Below are 22,460 nucleotides of genomic sequence, written 5' to 3' on the forward strand. Positions count from 1 at the left end.
CTATACTTCCTGCCTGGCCACTGCCAATCAGTGATTTATTCATTGACCAATCAGCAACACATTTGACATACAGACCATCCCACAGCATATATATATATATATATATATATATATATATATATATATATATATATATATAATGAGAATTCCTATAAGTTTAAATTTATATGCTATGCCTTATTATAGGTTTGCTTTTAAAAACATTAATAGTGACATTACCTTTTCTTAAATTTAGATAATGAGATATTGAGTAGTTATGAGAGATGGAAAAATTTCATTGAGGTCATTTATTAGAATTTTATTGTTGTTCTTGCAATATTTTATGTTTGTTTTTAGGCAGGATCTTGCTTGGTAGTCTAGGTGCCTGAAACTCACTGTAGAGTCCAGGCTTGCTCAAACTTGCATCTCTCCTCTGGTTTCTCCCAAGTGCTGGAAATTTAGGCATGAGCCATCACAACTACCATTTATTTATGCATTCATTGATTTATTTATTTACTTATTTTGAGGTACTCATTTTCAAAGTGTCTTTTCTTGATGACAAATACTCTCTGGAGAACATAACAATGTAAAAGCTCATGTGAAATAATTTTAAGAGTTTTGACTCAGTATAATGAAGCAGAAACCAAAATGAACTGTTCTAAATATAATTAATTTAATCTGTGAATAACATATATGCCTGCAATACAGGTATACACAATCTAAGAATACATGAAACAACAATGACTTTTGTAAATAAATATCTAGGCAACATATTTGGTATGTTTATAGAAAAATTAAAATAAAATAATTTTAAAAGAACAGAGTTTTTGAAATATACATTATTGGTGTTCTGATAAAGTATTTAAAAAATTAATCTTGTCATGTATTCATTGCAATCACTTAATGAAATACATATTGAATTGGTTCATTGTTTGAGATAATACATTGTCTTTAGGGAAGAAATCTTAAGGTTCTTAATTCTAGAAATAATATTTGAAGTAAATTTTTTAGGCTTCAAGAATGCAAAGCAAATCTTAGAAATCTTCAGCACAGGAGCAGATTCTTTTGTTAGACTCAGTGGTTTTCTTCTTTAGCCAGAAACTTGTTACCCTAGTGTGGTGTACCTCTCAGGACTTAATGTGACAGGATTATCTCCCAATCTCCATTTAAAGAAACAGAGTAGTTGTTGGATGGTGATATGGTTATAGCTTGTTATAATTTGGACCCTGCAGGTTAATGTCAAGAGTCATAGTTCCCCAGGAAAGTACTTTTAGAAGAGGGGAACATGGAGGTGGGGCCTAGTGGGATGTCTTTATGCCATGGACACATGTTCTAGAAGGGGTTATGGAACACCGTGGTCTCTTTTATTTGCTCACATAAGATGAGAGGTTTTGTTCTGCCCTGTACTCATTCCACCATGTGCCACCTTGCCACAGCCACAGAAGCAACAGAGTAGACAGATCATGATTGTTGTTTTTTGTTTTGTTTTGTTTTTTACTCTTTTTACTCTTTGGGGGGCTTGCCATCCAGCTCTTAAGTAATCACACATGGAGAGTTACTATTACTTATGAATGTCTGACCTTAGCTTGGCTTGTTTTTAGCCAACTTTTCTTAACTTAAATTATCCCGTCTATCTTTTGCCTTTGGGCTTTTACCTTTCTATATGCCTTTTTTTCATTTGTTTGTTTGTTTTGTTTTGTTTTGATACAGGGTTTCTCTGTGTAAGAGCCCTAACTGTCCTGGAACTAGCTTTGTGGAGCAGGCTGGCTATCTGCCTTTTTTTTACTTCTGACTCTGTGACTTGCTGTGTAGCTGGGTGGCTGGCAGCTGGAGTCCTCCTCTCTTTCTCCTTCTTTTCTTGCTCCTTGATCTTCTCTTTCCAGATTTCTCCTATTTATACACTCTGCCTGCCAGTCCTGCCTATCCCTTCTCCTGCCTTGCTATTGACTATTCAGCTCTTTATTAGACCAACCGGGTGTTTTAGAGAGACAAAGTAACAAAGCTTCACAGAGTTAAAAAATGCAACATAAAAGAATGCAACACACCTTTGCATCATTAAACAAACGCTCCACAGTATAAACAAATGTAACACATTTTCAATTAAAATTCTACATCACATGAATCCAAATAAAGCATATCCCAGGTATTTGTTAGAGGGAGAGAAATCTAACAACAAGTTTTTTCCAGAGAGGTTTGAGTTAAAGATTACTTCTAATGCCACTTGCAATATACCAAGTATTTAAGAGTGATCTTGACACACTGAAAAGGGAAAGATATATTCAAGAGAGACAAACAGAACCACTCACTAAACTACTTGAATTTTATAATAACAAATGAAATAACAGTAGACTAGGGCTATACATATTTCTAAATTTCCATGTTAGAAGCTAATTACACAAAAACAAACTTCCTAGACCACTGAAAGGCTAAAGCAGTCACTGAAATAAGCTTGTTTGGCTAGACTAGGCAAATATGTATTCAAATACAACTCAGAGTTTTGGTACAATTTTTTTTTCCATTTCCACAACATCTCTTTTCCCTCTTGCAGTAAAAAGCAGCATGTGTGCAGAAACTCATGCATGAAAACAGTGTGTTCTTTTCATAAATGGCAAAATATTAGCAAACTAGGTCAAGATTTGGTTTAGAAAGGTTTTAGAAACCAGACACAAAGTTGCTCAATCACCACAGTGTATGATCTTTAAGTAGTACATGAAATGCACTTTATGTATGCATTATGGCAAGTCAACCCCCAAAAATAATAACCAGGAAAGCTTATGTAGGCCTATGATTAGAAGGAAGAGGGAAATGAGTCTTAGCACTAGAGCAAGTTTTGCAGTCCAAGGTTGCAGAGCTGTTCTGGCCCTGTTCGACCCGGCACTCCCTAACTACCCTCGCTTTCTGCTTCCCTTTTCCTGTAGGCTTTGTTTAACAACTGGATCTCTTCCTGGTAACCTTCTCTGTCCTGACGCTGCCGCTTACTGTTCTGTCTGTGTGCTTCCACAGTGTCTGGGATGGAGATGTTGATATCGCCATCAGGATCACTTGTGGGTAAGAAGAGGGAGTATGAGGCAGTTTCTCCTAAATCGCATGAGACGAATCTGTTTTCCTTCCTTGAGTAGCGCAAAGAAGGAGACCTGACTTTGGTGGAGGACTGGCTGATGTTGCTGATAATTGACACAGTGTCCAAAGCCTCATCATTGTCACAAATTTCAAGAACCTCCAAGTGTATTTTCACGCTGGTGTCTGCAAATGTAGAGGGAGACTCCTCTGAGTTTGGTTCATGGCCAACACTTTTTGATCGATAGACTTCTATTTTCTTAGAGGCAGGGGTTATCTTTTGTCCTTCTGCACTGACCTCATAAGTAGAAAGAGAGAGAGTTTTCCCGGTAGGTGCTTGGAGAGACACGGTTCCCTGGAATGCACATAAGGGAATAGCCAGCCCACTGGAACGCTGGGGACAGAAACAAAATGGTTATATTATTGAAATCGACACATAGAAATTCATTTTACACAACAAAATGGTAAGCTTTGTACTTTGGATCCATTTTCCCTGAAACTACTTACAGATAATGAGATTCTGCTTCTATAGCTGAGTTTCTCCCAAGTCACATATACCTAAAGAAGTGCAGTAACTTAAGAGAAGGCAAGAGATATTTCCAGATTTGAAAGAGAAATGAGTGTACTGATAGGAAGCAATAAGATGATGTTCCTTTCAAGTGTAGAATTTGGGCATAAATTAAATGCATATTTACAATGTGGAATTGCTTTTATATTTCTGCTACATATTCATTTACATTTAAAAGCATACATAGATAGTAGGAAATGTAGATGTTATCAGCATGCAGTGTTTCTTCTCATTAGTGTTCCTAACAGAGAAAATGGTATTTGCAAAGCTATGATGCAAATTAAGTGTAGAGGATATTTCAGCTGTTAGTTCCTAAGAGGAACCAAATGTCACCAGTTAGTTTACTTTTCCATCAAGAAGACAGTCATTAAGGTAAACCCAATTATAGAGAACTCCATGGCTCTGGAAATAGCCTCCCCAAAGTTTAAACCTCTTTTTATGAAGCTGCATTGAGAGATACTTAAGAAATAAAAAAGAAAATAAAACTGATTCTTATAAAAGTCTATAATCTTTATTGCACTTTCATACTTTCTACTGACCCCTTTTCTGCTTACATGTTAGTGATGAAAGAACATGGTAATATATAAATACTCAGAGTTCTCTACAACAGATCACATCAGCATTATCTGGAAACTTGTAACTCTACCCTGGAGCTAACCAAGGGAAAACTCACTTAATAAGGCCCATGTTGAATCTACTGTATGATAAAGTTTGAAATGCATTGCTCTAATTAAAACATGTTCTAGTCCATAAAAAATAAGAGGAGGGGTGTAGATATAACCAACCGTCTTATTAAATAAGAAACACAGAACCAATGCAAAGAACAAAGCCAAGAGATCAGAGCTAAGAGCCTTACCCGTCTGCTGCAGCTAGCCTCTTCAGCCAAGAGAGACCTACTTCTTGAGTGTTTGTCTTATATAGACTTTCTGTTCTGCCTTCTCATTGGTTGTAAACCCAACCACATGACCGCCTCGTCACTGCCTGTTTGTACAGACCTCCAGATCTTCTATGGTTGGTATTGAGATTAAAGGCGTGTGTCTCCAATGCTGGCTGTATCCTTGACTACACAGAGATCTACCTAGCGCCACCAATGCCTAGCTCTGCTATGGCTTGCTATTAGCTCTGACCCCCAAGCAACTTTATTTATTAACATACAAATAAAATCACATTTCAGTACAAATAAAATAGCACCAGTTAGAAATGGCGCCCAACATTTTGGCAATAGTTTCCACCTAAAACCTGAGAAAAAAGATTCTAAAATGGAGCTAAAAACAGTTCCTAGCTGTCTCTTTCAAGTTAGCGGCAGCCTGCGTGTTTGAGCTACTATGGCGGGTTCCTGGCATGTGCGCTCTACCTGCAGTTTGTCGGGAATGAGGCCTCTGCAAGTGGCACATTAAGCTGCGTGGTGAATTTAGCCTTTGCTAGTACAAAACAAAAAAAAGAGGTTTCTGGGCTGCAAGCTGCTTTGATAGAAGCATAGACCCACTATTTCTGAGAGTTGATGGCTCCCAGAGCTGGCGGAAAACGTACCACTACCATGTTGGGAAGCTGAAGTGGGCAGAGCCAGTAGCGACAGTGCCATTTCAGGCTTAGAAGGCTGCAGTTTAAAGCAATAGGCTCAAGGTAATATAAAAAACAAGCCACGTAAAGATGGCTGCCACACAGAGAATCTGGATTATGTTCTCTTTGATATTCATAACTGAAGAAAAACATTTGATTGCAAAAGCCGTTGAGTTATGCCAAAATGTATATTTTAAAGGTACCTTGACTTCAAAATTTAGATGTAAGGATATGTTGATTTGGAAAAGAGTCTCTGCTTTTGTTTCCACAGAAAGCCAGAGGCTATGGATTTGTTCCAGATTAAGATACATCAGGTTTGACCAGTCAAGACTCCCTGAAAGGTCTCTGATGACACCATGGCCCAGATGATCCAACATCCAGAACCATTTCAAGGCAACTGGCTCAGAAGATACACCCTCATGGACTACTCCATAATCCTAAAATTTTCTTTATCTCCCCATAAGATACAGCTCCCCCTTCCAGCAGGAAGTAGTAAGAGAAGCTACACCCAAATTCCCAAATATACCAAGCTGGCTTTGGAGATGTGTAAAGGTTAAAACCTTCCTTTTAAAAAAAAAAAAAAGAAAGAAAGAAAAGGGGAAGTGCTGTGGGATGGTCTGTATGTCAAATGCTCTGATTGGTCAATAAATAAAACACTGATTGGCCAGTGACCAGGCAGGAAGTATAGGCGGGACTAACAGAGAGGAGAATTGAGAGAAAAGGAAGGTGGGAGGAGTCACTGCCAGCCACCGCCATGACAAGCAGCATGTGAAGATGCCGGTAAGCCACAAGCCACATGGCAAGGTATAGATTTATGGAACTGGATTAATTTAAGCTATAAGAACAGTTAGCAAGAAGCCTGCCATGGCCATACAGTTTGTAAGCAATATAAGTCTCTGTGTTTACTTGGTCGGGTCTGAGCGGCTGTGGGACTGGCGGGTGTCAGAGATTTGTCCTGACTGTGGGCAAGGCAGGAAAACTCTAGTTACAGAAAGGGTTAATTGGCAGATACTTTTATACATTCACCTATGACTGAAAGAAGTCTTGAGTTAACTTGCCGGATTACTGGGTTTGCCTATATGTGCTTTACTAGTTCAAGATGATCAAACTTCCTAGTTTTCCTGAGCTCATCTCAGTTATAGCATTGAAAATCCCACATCTAAGGGGAATTTTCATTTCCAGGAAAATTGTTATGAGGGAATGAGGCCTGGACATTAGGCATCTGGTCCCAATGAGAATAAGTAGAGGGAGCCCAGGACTGGATTCCCACTCTTGGAGAATGATATAGATTCTCTTCAAATCTCAGCAAAATATTTCAAATAGCTTAGTATTTTTCAGTGTTTTTTTAATATTCAATTTTTGATCTTGTGAGTGTTTGCTTGCACATGAGTATGTACACCATATGAATGTCTGGTATCTGAATAGGCCAGAAGAGGGTGTCAGATCCTCTAGAACTAGCATTACACCTGGTGTGAGCTTTGTGGGTGCTAGGAACTGTACTCTACTCCTCTGTAAGAACAGCAAGTGTTCCTAACAAATGAGCTAACTCTCTAGCCCATAGTTAAAGAATTTTTAATGAGAATGAACAATAAACTTTATGGGAACTGTGTTCTGATTTTTAGTTTATTTTTAATTAATACATTTTGTTCTTTAACAATTTCATACATACATATAATGTATTTTGTGACTTTCCCTCTCTCTTTCTTCCTTCCCAACTTTGCTAGTCTCTTTTATTCTGCACAAATCTCTTTCCCATATTCATGACTTTTGTTTTGTGTCCTGCAGAGTTGAGGGCCATCTGTGTGACTGTGGGTTTGGAACTATTCATTCAGTGGGTACACAATTGTATACAATGCCACATTGTTACAGTTAGTAACTGTAACAATCTGTTACACATCTGTTAGTTGCCGGTAGTTCAGTAAGTGGTAGACCCCAAAGCCCCTGACATTGGAGTTGTTTAATACTCCATTTTTCCTTGAATTTAAGGATCATGAAAAATAAAGCCTGGGCTATGTGAGATACGTCTAAGTTACTCCTTTTGGAGAGATCTTGAATTCTGTTTCTGCATAAGGGTACCTGGGATGCTAACTTCAGGGATCTGCACTCTAGTGGGCCAAGGATCTTGAAAAGTTGCACTATAGAGTTTAGCTATCTATGGAGGCAAAGAACTTCCTCAACTCTACAGGTATGCTATTGGTCAAAGTAGAAAAGGAAGCAGGGCACACTTTGGGTCTATTAGAATGTTGTTTTAATAGTGGCAATTTTCCGCAAAGGGAAAACAGCTTTTATTTCTCTACCTATTCAGTAAACATTTTGGTAAATGTACACTCTGTACAAGAATCAAGCTGACATTGAGAGTACAGCTCTCCTCTCTTCAGTCCCAAGATCTTTAAAGTGTTTAAGCTAGAACGGAGTGAAGAAATGAATATTTCACTCTAACTGTTGTAATTGACATAGGAACCAAGTGCTCTAGGGTTCAAGGAGTAACTACTTCTGATGGGGATAGTTTATATAGGGATGGCATTTCAGATTAGTCTTAAAAGTTAAGAACATCTTTATATATTTAAAATTCTTTCTTTTTTCTAATGTAAAATAGCATTAGATTAAACCAGATTAGTTTTTCATATACACATTGTTTTCCATATGATAACAAAGAAAGTTTGTTGTATCACACCAAAACTAAGCTGCATCCACTCTTTGCAGTGACATCAGCATTAGTGCTATCATCCTTGTTATCAAGCCTTGCAATTTTTTTATCTTGGAAAATCATGAGTTAAACGTTCATCCTATCCACATTGATGCCCGGGTTCTGGGTCACCAACTGTGGCCATGGTGGCAACTAAGGGTTGTGCCATGGCCTAGGCCATGACAATCTGGGTGGACTATACTGCCACCAGTAACCATGGTATTGACAAGCCCAAGCTGCTGCCAAAGGCCATGTCCAGGTCTATGGCCCTACTATAGCCAGGGTGTGTGTTGATGTCCATGGTGCCTGTTATCATTGGGGGTCATGTGGATGCCCTGGTTGGGACCCCCACCTGGAGTTTAGATGGGGCCCTAGGGCTATCCTGCAGCTGGGGAAATGCCGACCCGAGTGACCTGAGCTGCCACCTGGGACCATGGTGACATCCGACCCCGGGCTGCTGCTGAGGGCATGTCTGAGTCTGTGGTCCTCCCACAGTCAGGTTCTATGTTGGTATCTGTAGCCTGTGATGCCACCAAAAACCCGGATGCCCAGGGTCTAGGCCATAACCTGTGGCCATGTTGGTGCCCAAGGACTGTGCTGCCTCTGTGACAACACTGGTCTAGGTGGTCTGCACTGACACCTGGAGCCAAGGTGTCATCTAGGCCAGGGCTGCTGCTGCTGAAGGTCATGTCTTGGTCCGTGGCCATATCTCAGTCAGGGTCTGCATTGATATCCATGGCTCCTGGTGCCATCAAGGGCAGTGTGCTGGGGGGTCTGGTCCATCACTTGGGACCACATTGGTTTCTTAGGGCCACACTGCTGTGGGGTGATGCCAATCCATGGTGACATCCAGGCCCAGGCTGCTGCTGCTGAGGACTAAATCTAGGTCCGTGGTCTTACCATAGCCAGGGTATGTATTGATGTCTGTGGCCCATGGTGACACCAAAGGCCACATGGATGCCCAGGGTCTAGGCCACAACCTGTGGTTCCAGTGGCCAGGACCCATCAACTCAGCTACCACACAGACCCACATCCTGGGCCTTCCATTGGCCCACCCTAACATGTACCACATGTAAGACTTGCTGGAGAGCCTAAAGGGACTGGTCCTGCAGAACGTTAGCCACAGGATCTCCATAACTTGAGGCACTAACAGGATGTCTGAGAGGAGTTTCGGTGAGAGTCCAGTGATGATGGTGTGCCAGAGGACCTGAACCAGACCAATGACTCATTGCAATGAACATTTTGTGGGTGGGGCTGATTGGACAAAAAGGCTGACACTCTGAAGCACCCAATGCTACTAGGATGCATGAAGAGGTGTTGGAAAGACAGAGAAGGGAGGTGTTTTTGTGTGTGTTTTGTTTTGTTTTTAATTGATTTTTGGGAGGGGAGTTCTCTGTGGGGATGTTGCAGGGGTCAGAGGAGGATATGGAGGGGCTGGGAGGTGAGTGGTATTGGGGTGCATGATGTAAAATTTCCAAAGAACCAATAAAGAATTATGTTTAAAAAATAATAAGTAAATAAATAAAAAATTGAAGTTCATCCAAAAATCTCCCTATCCTGAAAAAAATGTTTTTCTTATCAAAGACAGAGATTTATGAATTTTTACTACAAAATTGCCTAAAGCATTACACAGTCAGGAAATCTGACTGTCAGGGCTGGGGAGATGGTTCAGTGGTAAAGTTTGTTGTGTAAGTATGAAGAATTGACTTCTGACCCCCCCAGTACTCAAGTAAAAAGCTGTGTGTGGTAACATGCATCTGTTACCTCAGCTTTGGGGGGATAGAGACAGGAGGATTCCTGGGGCTCACTGGAATTGAACCAAAATGGTGAGTCTAAGTGAAAGACCCTGTCTCAAGCAATAAACATGGACAGCAATTGAGGAAGGCATCTCGAGGTTAATCTCTGGCCTCCACACACACCTGCGTGTGTGAGTGTACCCTCACAAGCACACGGACACATAGGCATACCCAGAAGCACACACACAAAAAACATTCTGAATGTTGTCCAATAATGTGAATTGTAAACATGGCTTTCTTTCTTCCTTCTGTATTCTAAGAAGTAGCTCACCTGAAAGCTGAATTCCCTTACATTATGATTTATTATAAGAAAAATGGTCTACCTTATTAGTTTGATAAATCAGTTCTAAGGTTTTGTTCTTTGACATTTTACATGTACGAACAAAATGCTGTGTAGTATACAAACAGAAAACAAAAAAAAGTCATGAGAAAATTGAGTTAACAAACAGATAAAATTGGTATAGACTTGCCTATCAAAAGAGACAGTGAACTATGTCTTCTTTTGCAAAAATGCTACCACTGATAGCAGTTCATATAAAGCAGATGAGGGACTGATGGCTCAGCAGGTAAAGGCATTAGCCAAGCAGGCCTGGTGACCTGTGTTTGGTCCCTGGAACCAAAGTAGTGGAAGGAAAAAACACAGTCCTCCTTAAGTTATCCTCTGACTTCCATACACAAGCCATGCTGTAAGTGCATGCCACCCAACCTCCAAAGTCAGTACATAAAAGTTAAAGAGATTAAGAACACTTGCTGCTCTCGAAGAGGACCCGGGTTTGGTACATGGAGGTTCAAAAATACCTTTAACTGCAGTTCCAGGGGCTCTAACACTTTCTTCTGGCCTTCACAGGTACCAGTGATACATTTGGTATGTATGCATACATGCATGAAAACACTCATCCGCATGAAATAAAAATAAATCTTCAAAAATGTTTAAAGTGAACGAGATTGGGAGCTTTTCTTCATTTGCTTTGACAGGTCCACATACTGCAGATGTCTAAAGCTTCCCCACATGAATGGCACCACCAAATGAACAGTCGTTACTGAGTTAGCAGAGGATAGCTCATTCAAACTAGCATTTGAGAATTACGTATTGCTAGAGTCTGGCTAAATATGAAGACTGATTTTTTTCTGAAATAGCAAACAAAGTACTGGGTTATTAAAAGAATTTTTTCAAACATGCCCATTTTAATGGGTAGTCTACATTCAAGAGCTACAGGAGCAAAAGCAGAGATGGGAGCAAAAGCCAACCTGAGTAATGTGCAAAGAACCTGGATAGGATTTCACAAACAAACAAACAAACAAACAAACAAAAAAAAAGACGCACTGGTGACCAGAACACACATGGCAAGATGCTCAGCATCACTCATACAGGACCACAAATCAAAACTCCAATGAGATTCCACTCAATACTCATTGGGGGCTACTATGAAAGAACAGACGAGCACATTATTGAGGAGGATGCATTAAAAAATGGAAACCTATTCTTTGTGTGAAAGTAAAACAATGCAGATGCCATGGAAAACAGAACAATTTCTCCAAAAGTAAAAAATAACTAGAATTATCACATATTAAGTATATGAATATTGATGAGCAGACATCATTTAAAGATAACTAAGGTGGTATATTTTGCGTATATTTTATAGATATGGTTTAAAATCAAGCTTACCTTGGCAGCATACCTTCCTGCCCATGCCTCCCTTGGGCTAGGTTTACAGGTGTAAGTCAACTTTGAGTTTGCTGTACTTTATTTGTACTCCTTTAAGTAAAATCATAAAAAATCTGGCATCATTGATAGAATTATTTGTTCTCTTTAGAAAGGATTTGTGTATTGTTTAAGTTAGAGAAAACAGTTCCAGGCTAAAGAAAATTGAATCTTGAACAAAGAACTTTGATATTGAAAGAGATAGAAAAGAGGAACCGACAGATTCGATAAAATCACAACAATTTGTCTACCGCTATTGACAGAATAGAGAACAAGGACTAAGTGAGTCACAAATACGAGTGAAGAGTAGGCTGGCTGGTCCCCAACAGTGGAGCAAAGATGTTCCCATACTTAAAGAGCCCACAAACCACAAAGCTGCTCAGTCTCCAAAGCAAGTACAGCAACTCAGGGCTTTCATGGGGAAAGGACACTTAGCCTAGGTTCAAGCAAGGGAAAGAGAGACTCTAGAACCTTCCCAAAGGAGGACTACATCTTCAAAGATGGTGGGAATCTCTGGCATTGATGATTCAGCACTGCTCTAAAGGTCTTAGCTGGGTGGCGATCCAGAGAAACAAGTATAAGCACTAAGCAAGAAGAAACAAGAACAAGCAGCTGATGGGTGCAAGTGTTTCCCACCTAGAAATTCTAGAGAAAAAAATTAAGAGAGAACTAACGACAGAATCCAGTAAGGTGGACAAATCTAAGTAAAACTAAGAACCTGGTAGCTGTTGCCAATCTAAACATGTTTTTAAAAGCTCCCATTCTAGAGTCTGGAGAAATGACTCAGTGGTTAAGAGCACTTGCTGTTCTTACAGAGGACCCAGGTTTGGTTCCCAACATCTGCATAGTGGCCCACAACTATCTATAACTCCAGTTCCAGGGGACCTGATTTGATGGCATCTTCTGGCCTCCATGGATGGGCACCAGGCATGTACATGGAGCGCAGACATACATCAAGCCAAACGTTCAGACATATAAATCCTTTAAAACACCCTTTAAAGTAAAGAAGCTCTGTGAGCTCTGTTGTGAAACCTAATAAGACAACACTGCTATAATAAAAAACAGCAAAGACCAACAGAAGACAAGAAAAGTAATATTTTCTTTGGGGAAGATGTATTACCAATCCAATCATTTTCTTATATTTATTGATTTATATATCTTTAAAATGAAAATCCAAATGAAATTATCCTTCGTAATGTGAACATTTCATACGCTTGTGGGTAAGCAAGAAAATAGGGAAACATGCTAGTGTGGTAAATTTCCAAATATTAAAGCTATAGTAATTCATCCTAATGTTCATGGACAGTCAGGAAACCAGATACAGTATCTGGTGAAGATGCCACTTCAAAATAAGTGAGGTAGCTGGGCCTGGTGACACAGATCTGTAATCTCAGCATTCAGAAGGTAGAGGAAGGAAGGTCTTGACTATGAGGCCAGTCTGGGTAACAAAGCAAGACCCTGGCTCAAAACAGCTACAGACTAGCAGCAGCAATAATGAAATGTGGGGTACTTACATTTTAAAAGCAAAATAGTATGATTTTCCAGTATGTATTTTTGTGTTTTGACAGTGTTGTGTAAGTGGTGCCAGTTGTAAATGCATGGGAAGATCTTCTCAGCATTTTCTTTGATAAAACTGAAATGTATGGGACTTAATTAGACATCAACTGTATTGCATGATCAGAGTAATCTATTGAAATAACCTGGGACTATTCATTTCATAGTCTGTGCTTTCTTTCCATTTTAAAGTTAACGAATTAGCATTTGCCTGGGAATAATGATAGCCCATTACTGCAGTATACTTGGGAGTGTGGGTGGCTGGGAGGTTTTGTTTTGTTTTGTTTAATTTAGAAATGAAAAGCATTTCTGAACCTCACAAATACTTCAGGAGAAGAGAGCCTGCCATGTAAACACATTAGCACAAATAATCTTCCGTGATAATTGATTCAAACTTGATGACCTTGGGTATAGTGAATGCCTTTTATTTTTGCACAGTAAGCTGCTAGGTGAATTCGGGGTGAAATTATAATATAAAAAGAGTGTCTCTAGGTGATTATCCTAACAAGGTGAACTTTCTGTTGCTTGTCTGAATTATTCAGCTTAAGCAAGGCATATTACAGCAGGAAGGCTCAACACTTTACCCAAGGCCACAGTCTCTGAATTGGAGGCTGGAATGTATCGTTACCCCCATGAATATTCAAAGTGATTGGCAAATTTAATAATTTTTTTTAAATTTCATTCTGATGACCTTTCAGTGACTTTTGGCCTTTAACAGTATATACATTGAGGAGCGTAAGTCGAGCAAGACTTAGAGCAGTTGGGGAAGATGGAATAGACAGACCAGGAAGGAAGCAAAAACCAAAGAAAAAAAGAAAATCATGAGGAAATTAAAATCTTTAAAATTTGCTTTTGGAAAATTCAGTCATCATAAAGGTTACATATTTTCACACATTCAGCTCTTCAAATCCTTTGTCCCACCATGTCCTTTTTGTATAATTAGTGAACCTAAGTATGATGACACACAAGAACTGACCAAAACAAGGAAAAGTTAGGAAAAGAAGATAAAGACCTTTCATAAAAGACTTTCATGTGAAAAAATGTGTGGCAAAGTCTGAACCTCCAGCCTGTGCCTTATGTCATTTCTTTTTCTTTTAATTTGATGTCTATGTGTGTGGCTGTGTGGCATAGGCAGGTTCATTTGTCTATGTGGGTACATGTGCAGGCCAGAGGTGGGTGGACCTTTCTCAAATCACTTTTCCATTTTTTTTTTTTTGAGACAGGATTGAAGCCTCACCATTTTGGCTACATTGGCTGGCCACAGGAATCATGCCTCAGAACACTGGGGATGACAAATGCCATTGTGTACAGCTTTTTGTGTGGGTTCTGGGTTTCCATACTCAGGTTTCAGGCTTGCACAGCAAGAATTTTTAACCACTGAGCCTTCTCCTTATCCAAGGCCTTTTCCACTGGTGAAAGTCTAACCATGAAGACTGATGTTCACTACGACAAAAACTGATCCTGCTGAGCTCAAGCCACATTTCCCGGTGGGTACTTTCAGCTCCACACTTAATATTTGTGTTAATCTGATAAAATGAAGGCCCTAGTTATCCAAAACATACAGATAATGTCATTGAGCTGTGGGACATAGCACAAGTAAGTGCAAATCACAGTCAAATCCAAGTCCAAGATCACCTGTGTCACGCCTTTTCTTCTCAGCTTCTGCTGCTCCAAGACATAGTGGAACATGTGACTGCCTATTTCCTTGTAGCCCTGACATAAATCAAACTAACATTTCACTCTCCTAATTTGGGCATAATCTACAGTGTTCTAGGGAAACATGGAGGGAAAAAGGATTTCTTCATGTTAGGAACTAACAGAGTATTTAGAGAAGCAACTTTAACACAAAGGTTTTTAAATGGGGCTTACAGGGATTGATTATTTAATAGGGATAAAATGGGAAAATGTGTTCTAGGGGTGTAACAAACAGGTGGGAGCACAGGGTCATGAGCAGAAGAAACTGAGCTGACAGAGGTTACATTCAGGGCTGATAGCCCTGAACACCAAGGTGAGCTTTTTAGTTTTGTGCCCTATAGGCAAGGAGGAAATTCTGATTTTATTTCTACCACTATGAAGGAAAAGAGAATGAAGATATGGAGAATATCTACTGTGCAGACACAGTACCTGGCTCCTTATGGGTGAAATTTAATTTAGGATAACCATGAAAATAGTGAAATAATTAACATCAAGATCTGAGGAGCTCAATCAACTTGCCCAGGCGACATAGGAAGGTGGGATTGCACTCTAAACTCAGTTCAGATTCCAGATCCTCTCCACTTTGCTACTTAGGTCTAGGAAGATACCCAAGAAGCCTGTGAAAGGCGGATTGAAAGAAGTTGAGTGAGGTGCCAGGGAAAACAAACAGGAGGTGTTTTTTTTTTTTTTTGGTTTTTCGAGACAGGGTTTCTCTGTGTAGCTTTGCGCCTTTCCTGGAACTCACTTGGTAGTCCAGGCTGGCCTCGAACTCACAGAGATCCGCCTGGCTCTGCCTCCCAAGTGCTGGGATTAAAGGCGTGCGCCACCACCGCCCGGCTGGAGGTGTTTTTAAATCATATGTGCAAGGGAAAGAGGACCTGAACTTGAGTGCTCATGCAGGAAGTGGCAGACAAGGGACTGAAGGATACAGAGATACTTCCAAGACAAAACTTGCAGTTCTGTGGATGCTTATACTGAAGTTCTGCTGCCCAGTCATGCACACCTGGCTTTGAACCCAGTGGAGTCACAATCTCTGTAACCTTCACTTCTCTGCCTGTTAGACTTGCCATTTGAAAACACAAACATTACATAAATTAGTTCACAGGAAGTGATGGGTAGGATGCTTCACATATAGGAAGTGCCTCCTGTATACTGGCCATTGAGGGACATAGAGTGGAGTCCAAGATGTTTTGGAGGTTTCTGTCCTCTGTGTCCCTTATCAAGACTTGAGAAATGGAGCTTAGGAAGATGTAGATAGTTTAATGGTTCTTCTACATTTTATCTCCATATGAGACTCTTCCCTCACAGTATTCTGTGTGGAGGAACTAAATAAGCCAGTTAGAAAGCGAGAGAATGACTAGTGGATTAAAAGTAATTTTATGCAATGTCTTTTTGAAATATCAGCTATAATGGGATGAATAGATAGAAACAGATGAATAAAAAAAATACACACCATACAAAAACAAGGAAAAACAAGAGTGGCTGTATTAATAGTGAAAAGTATATGCTTTGGGGCTAGAGAGGTGGTTCCATGGTTAAGAGTGCTTAATGCTTTTGTAGAGGACCTACTTTCAGTTCCCAGCATCTATGTGGTTGCTCACAACTCTCAGTACCTCTAGTTCTGGGATTTCTAATGTCCTCTTTTGGCCTCCAAAGCTCTTGTATTCATGTGATATGCATACACACATATAGGAACAGACATATACCTATAAATAATGAATCTTTAAGAAAAAAGCAAGTATAGACTTTGGAGTGAAGAAAACTTCCAGTGACAGGAAAGAGTATTCCATGGTGACAAAGGGATCAATCCACCAAGAAGACATAGCAGTCCCAAAATGTCCACAGCAAACCACAGAGCAGTGCAATGCGTGAAGCAAGACTGATAACACAGGAAGAAAAAGTTCTCCATACAGCTGGAGATGTCAACACTGTATCAGCAACTGAGAACTGAGCCGGAAATCATCAAGAATAAGAAAGCACATCATCAATCAATGGAATCTAATCAATCTGTAGAAGATTTAAAGAAAGTTCCATCCATCAATAGCAGAATACATATTTTCTTCCAATGTTAGTGCATTTAGTATGAAAATAATATCTAGATCATAGAACAATATAGTGATAAGGTTTTTATGAAAATATTTTTTGAATTCCCCCCCTCCAGACAACTTTTGGTAGACCTCCCAGCAAAATTGATAATGCTCCTTAAGATCTTTTAAGACTAAGCACTTAACTGGCTCTCCTATTGTGTGCTCAGCCTGTTTAAATTTAACCTACCTTTAAGAGAACAATGTAGCCAACATGACTTGGATTTCCCATACAATCAAGCTTTTAAACCTAAGATAAATGCATAGCTTTTATCTTAAATTATGTACTCCTCTTTGACCCTGACCCAGAATAATGTATGTATGTGCTATGGTAATTATTAGCTGAAACAGTCAGCAGGTTGAAGCAATTTTAAAGCAAATATCCACCATAAGTGTTACAAACAACATAGATATAGCTTAATAACATCTGCTTGCAGGGTTGTCTGCTATTCTGAGTCAGATGGGGTTGTAGGGTCCAGAAATGGTGAAGGAGAACCCAGACTCAAATAGTACATAAAAGCAAAGAGTGTTTATTAATATTCCACCATGCATGCGGGGTCAGCACCTGTACAAAATGGCGATGCCCTTGAGAGGAGTATGCAGGCTCCTTTTAAGCACAGCTAGAGGAACTTCAGGCATGGTTAGGTCATCTCAAACATAATTGGTTAAGGAAGCAGCAGTTACGTTAGTATACTTTTAATTGGCTGAGTTTTTATCTTTGGACATACTTGAGTAAGTTTCAAGGGGGTTGCAGGAACTGTCCTGAAGACACTGTAGGGCTGACTCAGGCCTTGTTCATGCTCTCCCCTTCGTCCCTGAATGTAATTTGTTGATAAATGGCCCTTTGTTGGGAGAGACACCTGTTTGTCCCTCTCAGAGAACTGAAACCTAAATTCAGTTGTAAAAGTGGGAAAGTTTAAACCCTTCAGGATTAGTAAAGTTTCTTCCATTGTAAAACTCTACTAAGGATTTCTGTAAAGAATTCCTCATCCCTTTCCGATGCTATGTTTTCTGTGCTATTAAATAAAAACAGAGCAAAGTCCTTCTCATGGACAGACACGGGGATAGGCACAGATTCAGACATGCAGAGACAGGCACAAGGACAGAACAGAATTACACAACAGAGAGCTCACAGGTAGCTCGGTTACCATGAACTGTAGACTGATCAGGGCATAGGTAGATTAGAGAACTGAAACATGGGCTCACTCTTGGTCAAATTAATCCAAGAGGAAGTGGCTTTGTTTTCATTTCTTAATGTGATATGGACGCATTTTAGTACTCTCTGAGATTATCTTTAATTTGTTACATGACTCAAAAGAAACTGAAATACATTAAAAAGAATGAAATTATATAGAATATTGTTCTCTCTGTGGAATCAGGGTAACCAGAATACAATAAGAACATTTCCAAACTCTTAAAAACTAAGTAAACACTATGAGATGGTCCATGACTCAAAGAAGAATGTTGAGGGAAATAAAAGCACATTGAGCTGAATTAAAATAAATCAGCATATCAGAATCTGTGCTAAAGCCGCACTGGGAGGAATTGAAAGCACTAAATCCATGTATTAGAATACAGAAGCAATCTTGAGTCTAAGCTTTTACCAAGATTTATGTTTAGAAAAGCAAAAACAAAATATGTCAAAGCAGCAATGAAGGAGAAAATAAGAGAACAGAAATCATGTAAATGAAAGCAATAGAGAAAAACCAATGCAAGAATGTTGGTTTTTAACAGACCGATAACATTGACAAACTCTAGGAGCACTGACAAAGGAAAAGGAGAAGATACAGATGACCTGCATCAGAAAGGAAGAGGCGATGACCATGGATGCTGGGAAGATGATGAGCCATGATATACAAATCACACAGTTGAATTCAACAACTTAAATGAAACGTACTGACTCCCTGAAAGCACAAAAATTACCACAGCGCATCTAAAATCAAACAGGGATTGTAATTCACTGAAACTACCAAAGCATTTGAAACCATAATTTGAAAATACCAAAGGAGAAATAGCCTAAGGCCTAGATAGTTTCACTGGAGAAATCTACCAGCTTAGAGTTGAACTAATAAAAATCCACTTTCTTGAAGGAACTAAAGAGTAAGGGAACACTTTATTTCAAAGACTTGATTTTCTCTAATACCCAAATTATGTTGCTAGTATCAGAAAACCTTAAAGATTGATAGCACTCATAAATACAGATATAAATATCTTGAACAAATATTTATAAGTAGAATTCAGCCATCAATAAAATAATTACACATTATGGCTAAGTGACATTTCCTACAGAAATGTCAGGCTGGTTTAGAACTCAAAAACTGATTAATGTGATCTACCACAGCTAAGACAGAAAAATTCCATGATTGTGCTGGCTAGTTTTATGTCAAACTGACACAAACTAAAGTCATCTGAGAAGAGGGAGCCTCAATTGAGAAAATTCCTGCATAAGATCAGGATAGGGGAGTTCTCAACCCATTGTGGGTGGTGCCACCACTGGGCACGGTCATGGGTTCTATAAGAAAGTCGCCTGAGCAAGCCACAAGGAGCAAGCTGGTAAGTAGCACCTCTCCATGGCCTCTGCATCAGCTCCTGCCTCCAGGTTCCAGCCCTCCTTGAGTTCCTGTCCTGACTTCCTTTAGTGATATACTACCATGTGAAAGTGTAAGTCAAATCAACCCTTTTCTCCACAACTTGACTTTTGGTCATGATGTTTCATTGCAACTATAGAAACCCTAACTAAAACAATGATCATATTAACTGATGCAGAAAAAAAAATCAGGTTTCAAAATCAAATATTCATTTATGATTAAACAATATGAAAGGAGGGATGAAAGAAACTCTCCTCACTTTGGTAGAGTACCAATCAGAGCTGTGTAGCTCAGTGCATTCAATAGAGAAAGGCACTCTTCTTCCAAGAGCTGGAGCAAGGTAAGGACAAAGGTGCTTACTGTTCTGCTCAGCACAATTTTAGCACAGCTTAAAGTGAAGAAAGAGAAACAAAAATGATATGATCAGAAAGGAAGACATAAAACTGTAGCTATTTGTAGGTAACATGATTAGTTCATAGAGAAAATCCCTGGGCATCACAAAAAACTCAAGACTAAACATAGATCTAAATAAGATTATAAGCTAGAAGGTAAATGCCCAAAATCGTTGTTTTTTTTTTTTATATTGACAATGGATATGTGCCCCCCAAAAAAACCTGAAAATACACTAGCATGTACAATTGCTCATTGTGGTGGTATTGTGTTCCCCAAAATATTGTGTACCTTAATAAACTTATCTGGGGTCAGAGAACAGATAGCCACTAGATACAGAGGCTAGAAAATGGTGGCACTCACGCCTTTAATCCTAGCATTCCAGAGACGGAAATCCCTCTGGATCTCTGTGAGTTCAAGGCTGCATTGGAAACAGCCAGGCATGGTGACTCATGCCTTTAATCCCAGAAAGCAGCCTTTAATCCCAGGGAGTGGTGGCAGAAAGCAGAAAGGTTTATAAGGTGTGAGGACCAGAAACTAGAGGCATTTGGCTGGTTAAGCATTTGGCTGGTTAAGCATTTGGCTGGTTAAGCTTTCAGACTTTCTAGCAGCAGTTCAGCTGAGAGCCATTCAGATATGAGGACACAGAGGCTTCCAGTCTGAGGAAACAAGACCAGCCGAGAAGTTGGCCAGGTGAGGTTAGCTGTGTTCTGTCTCTCTGACCTTCCAGTGTTCACCCCATTACCTGGCTCAGGTTTGATTTTATTAATAAGAACTGTTAAGAGTCTTGCTACATCTCATAGTTAAATATTAAGATATAAATCTTATATATACATACTTCTAAATGGATAATGGAAAAGAAACTCAAAGAAACCAAATATCTTTGGATCTTAATGGTCATCAGGCACACATGTAGTGCACATACATATATACATACAGATAAAACATATGTGTAAATAAAATAAATAAATCATTTTTTTTTAAAAAAAGAAATACTTGGACTGGAGAGATGGCTCAGAGGTTAAGAGCACTGGGTGTTCTTCCAGAGGTCCTGAGTTCAATTCCCCCGCAACCACATGATGACTCACAATCATCTATAATGAGATCTGGTGCCCTGCTCTGGCCTGTAAGTATACATGCAGACAGAACATTGTATATGTAATAAATAAATAAATCTTTGAAAAAAACACTTATTAAGCACTGCATAGCAGTAAAAGACCACATGGAATCCTACATATATGGGACTATATAAGCATGTGTATGTTTATTACATACTTGTTCTTATATGATAGCATATCTAGCTAATTTGTAATTCCCTTTTTCTGATAAAATAATATATTACTTATTTTAATTTAAATAATTTTAATTTAAAAACAAAATATGCTTATTCACCAACAATGATGCAATTTAGAATTATAACATATAGTAAAAAAACAAGTTTTCAAATTTCTGAAATGCTGCTCTTTGAGATTCATAGATAATGCACCAGATGGTTAAAAGTATGTTTAAAATATCATAATTTTGAAGACTCTAAGAATACATGAAAATCCTGATTTATTATTCTTGACTCTTAAAGAGTAACATTAAATAATAATTTGAGGACTAGGAATATGCAGCAAGCATTGCTTTGTTAAAGACATTAAGGATGACTTCTATTTCCATCTGACACCCTTTTCTGGCTTCTGAGGACACACCCACATACTAGAAAAATGCCTTTGATAACAGAGAACACTATTATCTCTATTCTTCAGAGGAGAAAACCAGGACACCTTTTCAGACAGCAAGTGGGAGAATCAGGATTAAAATCTGACAGATGGCTCTGGGGAAAGAAACCATACAATACGACTCATTATCTTATATTTTAATTGAGCATCTATTTCCATGCCTGAAGCCATAAAATAACTACACATTTGTCCACCTGCCATAATCTACACACAGATCAATCTGTAGTTCTTTCTGGGTGTGTCATTTTAGTTCACTCTTTTTTTCTTTTCTTAGTACTTCCCTGTATTGCTTGAATTTTAAAAAATAATGAAGATGCACTATTGTTATGCAAAAAAATAAAGTCATTATTCTCAAGACAAAACTAAATGCAGATCATTTTGCTTTTGAACAAAAGATGAAATGTAAAATTCAGCTCTTGAGTCAAAGAGCATGAAAAGCCCCTTTCCTCTCACTCCTGAACTGTTTTTTTTTTTTCTCCCACTGCTTGCACAGCTGTGGACTGTGTGATACATGGAAATTGTTTTCTAAAACTAAAACTGATTTAGAAGACAAAGTCTGCAGAATCTTTCCAACTGGGCAAATATTGGAACAATTAAAACTTATAACAAAGATTCTTTAGAAAAATTTAATGAAAAATGTACTGACATCAGATCTCATAAAAGGTGTATATTAATGATGAAGTTATCCATAAAACATCATCCACATGCTCAGTCTTTAAAACTTAAGCACTGACTTCTTTGAGCTATGCAACAATGAAATACTCCAACTGCAGTAGTTGCTCCCTATCCGTGGATCTTCACTGGATGTTTGATCCCACAGAGAGTGCTGAGTCTGAAATGCCATTCTTTCCCCCTACAGATAGATATGCAAATTGAATGCCTTCTATCTTAAGCACTTACTGATCACGGCCATAATGTTTGTAGCTGGAGACATGAGAGTAAAATTGGCATAAATGTCCTCTTTTTTTTTTTCCTTCCTAATTTCACAGACAGGAAATTTATTCTTCCCATAGATCTTTAGCAATCTCAATATCCGCCCCCCCAAAACAAACACTTTTCTTTATTCAATTGAAAACA

The 22,460-nt window shown here is 38.9% G+C and overlaps 1 protein-coding gene across 1 annotated transcript in view; it reads right to left on the bottom strand.

Moving 5' to 3' along the window:
* Positions 1–462: 462 nt before the first annotated feature.
* The window catches only part of Gpr149 (G protein-coupled receptor 149), a 67,883-nt gene continuing 45,885 nt past the window's right edge, over positions 463–22,460 (bottom strand). Inside the window, 1 exon segment of the mRNA XM_052730150.1 lies at positions 463–3,430. Within this exon segment, the coding sequence (XP_052586110.1) occupies positions 2,861–3,430 (570 nt within the window). The 3' untranslated portion in view covers positions 463–2,860.

The sequence above is a fragment of the Peromyscus californicus genome, unplaced genomic scaffold (genome assembly GCF_007827085.1).
Source record: "Peromyscus californicus insignis strain IS unplaced genomic scaffold, ASM782708v3 Scaffold_9__1_contigs__length_137607984, whole genome shotgun sequence".
NCBI lineage: Eukaryota > Metazoa > Chordata > Mammalia > Rodentia > Cricetidae > Peromyscus > Peromyscus californicus.